This window comes from Sturnus vulgaris, chromosome 3 (assembly GCF_052056855.1).
Source record: "Sturnus vulgaris isolate bStuVul1 chromosome 3, bStuVul1.hap1, whole genome shotgun sequence".
In the NCBI taxonomy this organism is placed as follows: Eukaryota; Metazoa; Chordata; class Aves; order Passeriformes; family Sturnidae; genus Sturnus; species Sturnus vulgaris.
Window position 1 is genome coordinate 46,201,389 of NC_142245.1, and position 6,000 is coordinate 46,207,388.

The following is a 6,000-nucleotide window of genomic DNA, read 5'->3' on the forward strand; positions in this document are numbered from 1 at the left end:
AGACTACAGGTGTCAAGCCTTGAGCTGGTGCACAAAGTGCTCACACAGAGCTTTCTGTGCCAGGCCCTTCCACCAGCTGTGTTTGGCACTGACTCAGCCACATACAAATCCACCTCCAAGTCTTGGACTACTCGATAACAGGACACATCTGACTACCTGCAGGCAGCCAGGCACTCACTCTGGAGCTGCTGCCACATACACAGGGGACTCAAAAGTGGACAGAGGTCCCAGAACTGTCCCTATAAGCTATGAAATTAAAACTGCAGTCCCCCACATACTTATCTCACTCACAGGAATTCTTGTGAGTCCAAGGAGAACAAACTGTTGCTGGATCTTTTTACACAGTCAAGATACCGTCAACATGATAAAATCTTTACAAATGCCTAGAAGTGGGTCAGAATAGCCACTGACTCAGACTGCAAGGCCACCTAGCCCAGTGGCCTGTTCCCAGCTGTACCTGCTAGCTTGGAGAATCAGCAAAACAAGAGGACATGCACATACTTCTCCAGTGAGCCTCCAGCTGCATCCATCTCAAGAGATTCCCTGTGGTTTGAGTATTTTTCATGGTCAGTGTATCTCTATCGCTTATTTGTTGAGTCTTCCTTTAACACATATAAACTCTATGCATCCACAAAATCCTTTGAAAAGGAACTCCACGAATTTGTGACTCATATCCTCAGGTCTCTCCAACTTCTGTTTGCTTTCAGTCTGCCTTCCAGCTTCAGCTACACTTGATGGCCTTAATTTTTGTGTTGGGAAATACAAAAATTCTACCCAGTCTCTCCCACTATGTAATTTCTCCTCCAGAGTGAAGAGCCTCAGCCTACCCATGCATTCCCTAAGAGCTATCCTCTGTCTTTGATCACTCTTATTGTCTCCACATATTTCTTCACCCTTTTCCATCTATAAATTTGTAAACAAGGAGACCAGTAAGAGGCCACACATATTCTTCAAAGAGAAATTATGGTCTGTGCAAGCCCATCAAGGATGCTGGCTACAAGTGCCTTGGCAACATCTATAAAATCTGGACCACCACTGCTGCTACATAACAGTACATCAGAAAAAGTGTAGTATGAGAACTTATGATGCAAATCACTCTTCCATACACAACACCTATACCTTGAACTCTCCTTTGGCTATCCAGAGGGTCAGAGCATGTCCCCTGCCACAGACCAGTGGTCAGCCAGCTTGTTGTATAACTGGATAATGTTTATCACAAACCATCAGCTAAACTTAGCAAATAGTTCCCACACGATATCAGAATTTATTTTAAAAGTGGCTTGACATATGCTGACTATTTTCTGCAGATGTATAATTTCATTAGCAGCTACAGTGTAAAACATCAAAAAAGTTAAGAGCATGTAAAAAAAATATAGGTGAGCTGGCTTTATGCATGAACAGTATATCTAAGGTATATAAGCAGTAAATAATCTGTGCAAACATTTTGGGAAAGCAGGTCATGTTAGAGAGGGGGAGAAGAAGCTGAGTATTGTGATAATTTTTACACTACTCATTTATGAGTTGACAGTGGCCACAGATCCTAAGGTGAACTATGAATCTGAGGAATAAAGAACTAAAAACACAGCATGGGTTACCTCTGTACAGACCCTAAAAGTGGAGTCAGACAGATAAGAGAAATCTAGTCCAGAAAATTTCCCAGAACTCTTACAACATCTGTACACTAGAAAATATTTCATATCTCTGTAAAGCAAAGCTAAAGCATGCCCTGAAAATTAAAACCCACCAATTATACTATACCACTGGAAGACAGGATGGAGAATGGTGGACATTACAGTCTGTTTGCTGAGATGTTTTAGCAAAGAGATGCACTCCCTCTTTAAAGTAATATATTTAGTGCAAGTTAAAAGTTTTCCTCTTCCTTCTGCTTTCTTACATTTTTTTTGTACACAAATATCTCTACTCTCATCTAAATCCTCTTGTGAGAGATGACTGGTGTTTGAAGTATTTTAAACAAATTCCATGCTCTTCATCAGATTTGGTGTGTGTAGATTTTGCAGCTTCATGATCCCCCATTTATGGCAGAGATTAAAATAGAATTAAGAGGAAGTACAATCGCGACTAGTTAATACTGCAGAATAAAGCAGAAGCCAGAAGAGATGACCCTCCTCTTTTCACCTCTTAGTGACATGCATCTAGCTATTCCTTTCCTATTTGCTAAAAACTTTAATGTCAGAAATAATTTTATTAAGGAGATGCAAACCCCATTTATTTAAAGCAAGTTTTTAACTGAGATAGTTCAGTTTTAAATGTTAAGAGAATGTTTCCATAACCCAGAAAACATTTGCAAGCCATCACATGAAAATAAATGAACAAGGTGCTCCCTTTTGTGCCTTGATTTTTAAGGCAAAAAAAGAAACTCACCAGTAATGAAAAAAAAGCTTTTAGCTTTCAGATTCAACAATAAATTTATATTGACAAAGACAGTGAATACTCCTTTAACTTCACCCTGCTACTTTCAAGGTCACAAACAAAGGTTTAAGTGTGAATCCCAAAATAAAGAGAAGTAATTTGGGATAAGTACTGAATTTCATCAAAGCATCATTCCTGTCAAAAGGGAAAGGGGGGAAAAGAGGCCTCAGGTGGGCGTTGTCTAAAGACCAGCTTTACCGTACATCTTTCCTTTTAGGGTATAACACTATTCAAATTGACAGGAACCAACATAGATGTATTTTTAGAACCTTAAACTTCTGGATTACACGCATAGTTAACATACATTTGTGGTTTGTAGCAGAACCAGTAACACACATACACAATTACAGGTCCACCTTGAAAACCAAGTCAGAAGAGGAATGCAAAGTAAGGAAGTACTTCTATTAAAAGAAAAATTGTATTTGTGTACAACAAAAAATTAAAGTTTCTAACAAATGAGGTACTTTTCCCTGTTCAATGACTAGGCATTTTAGAGGTTTGAATATTTTTGCATAAAAAACGTTTAGAAATTTTGAATTTATTTTTATAATGAAGTGACAGTTGATGTAAAGCAGCAAAGCTTTCTGATACAAACATGACCAACCATTAATTTAAGAAGTTAATAAGTATTGATTAAAAAAATTGTACCAAGTTTGCATTAGAGGATTCTCAATTCTTTCCTAAATGGAGATAACCCCTAATCCTTCCATTTTTCCACACCAGTGAGCTTTAGTGTAAATTGAAAAAGCCTTAATTAAAATGTGCTATTAGAACGAATAGAATAGTATGAGTTAGTGAGAGTTCAATGCTATAAATCTTACTTACAAAAGCACCATACTGAAGATCACAATATGTGAAAGTCTATTTCCACTTATATGAAATAAAAGTGCTCTTTTCTGTCTATGAGGAAAAGTTTTGTTGCCAAGGATTTTATGACAAGTTGGTACTAAACAATCACCTCACAGAATGACTTGCCTTTCTATTCATGTATACAGCTAACTTAAACAATTCATCTTCTCAGCTGTTAAAAAAGATAGAAAGAGAACCAATATAAAGTTGCTACACAAAATTATGTGCAGTAAATATTAATTGTATCAGCTTGATAAGATTTATTACAACTAGCACTACATTGGAAACTCCAGCCACACAAGATCATAGAGCCTCATAAGTATACATTGTAAATATACAATAAAAATATGTAATGTGAAAATGCATTAAAAACTACTCAGTACATTTCCTTAACAGGTATACTTCTCCTCTTCCTTCCCCCATGAAGTTTGTACTGTGCTTCTGTTCTGCAGTACTTGTGCCAGATGCAGTGCAAGAAAAAGCCTCTGCATAGTGTATAGAAATGCCATTCATTAAAACTGCCCATCCTGAGTACTGAGTAATGCTGGCAAAGTCCTGGAAGTGATTTGGAAGTAGACTCTATATGGGTAATCTTTCAGGCAAAAACTAGTTAGAATTGTTCCTGTTTGAGTGTGGGGCAAGTAACAGTATCATTAAACTAAAGAAAACTAGACTGGTTAATCAATTTACTGCTCTTTGAGAACTTTGTCCCATCTCTATTGCTTACCTCTGTTGCATGCTGCTTGCCATCTTTGCTTCTCAGTGGCTGAATATACAGCCCACTGTCTTTCAAGAATATGTTAGTGCTTTAAAAAGTGTATTTTTTACTTGGGTTATAATCAGTGAGCGAATTAGAGTACAGAAGGCAAGAAAATTAACTAAGGGTCAAACTGAAGCCTGAACTCCACTTAATACTTCACCATCAGTGCCAACTTCAGTGAACAATATCCATTTTCCACACAAGCATAACCCAAATCCTGCAAAATTTTAGATTTCAGATATTATTTTGGGATTTATCCAAGTAGTGGCAGTATGGACAATGAAATGGAGTGTAATGTTAGCGTCAGCACTACTATAACTCAGTGTAGCACAAGCAAGTTATATCTTCGGTGAATACCCATGAAACAGACTCAAGTGCATGAAAACTACATCAAATTTTGAATGACTGCAATCACATGGAACTCTAGTTTCCCAAGTGTCTCCATGTAGGTTAATCCACTGAGATAGATCCATGATACTAAACCACACTGCTTTATGTGGACAGGGAGGCGAGATTTAGTTTGCCAGATTAATGCACTAAATACATTGTGCCTTCCCTACCAAAACCTTTCTAAATATGCTACCCAGCATGTTCAATTGCTAGCCTAGATAGGGCTTCAGGGGAAAAGAGGCAATGATTAAGTGTGTAGTACTCTTGCAGTGTGCTGCCATTTCAAAGAGTTTTCCTTATGGCTGCTTTTAAGCAGCTCTGCTCCAGGCAATCTGTTTCCAATCCCATCTTCAAATACTGAACACCCTCCATCAGCTATGAACATGCACACACCACTTGGGGATGTAGATTCAGCTGTGAGACATGAACACAAGGCTGAGATGTGCTTGCAGCCCAAAGCCTACAATTACTATGAATATGGGGCTTCCTCTGCCCAAGAGACTTTTAAAGCAATGAACACCCGAGAATGCCAAAGACATTAAGGAACAGAAAGTTCTCCAGTGCTTAGAGGTGCAAGTCTTGGACATGTTAGGCTGCTGGTTAGACACCCCGTTCCAGTTTTGTGACTCTGGCATGCCGAAACACACAAAACAGACCACAACGAGGATGTTGCTGAGCCGAAAACACTCTGTTATGAGTGCAGAAAACGCTTGGGGATGGCATTTACTCTGGTTAGTCGATTGCATTTTCTTTACGCTACTGCTATCTGTTGCATTGTCTCCCAGCGGAGGCTGTGCACCTCGAAGAATCTGCCCCGGCACAGTGTGAGAAGGGAATTAACACGGCCTCGATACCTGGCTGCACACAACTGGAACAATTAAACTCTTTGGACCGACCTCTGACCTCGGCACTCACACGGAACCCACACGAGACCCACAAGCACCACCGTGCACCCACCCAAAGCTCCCCGGGGATTCGCCAGGAGCGGTTCCGAGCCGCCGGCAGCCAAAGGGGGCCCCACACTCACATAGAGGGAGCGGACGGCCGCGCCGTAGAAGCGCAGCGCCGTGCTCAGCTCCAGCGCCGCCGAGCGCACATCGTCCCCGGGCTCCAGCGCGGCATCGCCGCGGTCCTCGCCGTGCGGCAGCAGCGCCAGCCGCTCTGCGGGCAGCGCCAGGACGGGCAGCGCCAGGGCCAGCAGCGCCCAGCGCGGACAGCTCGGCGGGGGGAGCATCCCGGCGGCTCCCGGCGGCAGCGCCGTCCCGCCGCTATAAGCGCGGGCAAGGGGGCCGGCGGGGAGCGGGGGGGCCGCGGCCAATGGCTGCGAGGGGCGGGCGAACAGCGGCCCCGGGACCCCCGCGGCCGCTCCCACAGCCCGAGCGGGGCTCAGCGGCGGGGCTCGGCCGCGAGGGTCGCTCCCGGCCCGGGACTTCGCCCGCGGGAGCAAAGCGGCGTCCGCGCAGCCCGCGGGGACCGACCCTCGGGAGCCCTCCGGGGCGCGGGGATGGGGACGCTCAGCCGCTTTCGGGATCGGTGTCGCTTGTGGGGCGCGAAACTCGGGAAGCTGGGTC

At 43.1% G+C, this 6,000-nt stretch overlaps 1 protein-coding gene across 1 annotated transcript in view; it reads right to left on the reverse strand.

The window, feature by feature from the left end:
* The window catches only part of NID1 (nidogen 1), a 41,941-nt gene extending 36,272 nt beyond the window's left edge, over positions 1-5,669 (reverse strand). Inside the window, exon 1 of the mRNA XM_014874322.2 lies at positions 5,457-5,669. Coding sequence (XP_014729808.2) covers positions 5,457-5,663 — 207 coding nt within the window. The 5' untranslated portion in view covers positions 5,664-5,669. The remainder of the gene's footprint in view (positions 1-5,456) is intronic.
* Positions 5,670-6,000: the final 331 nt, after the last annotated feature.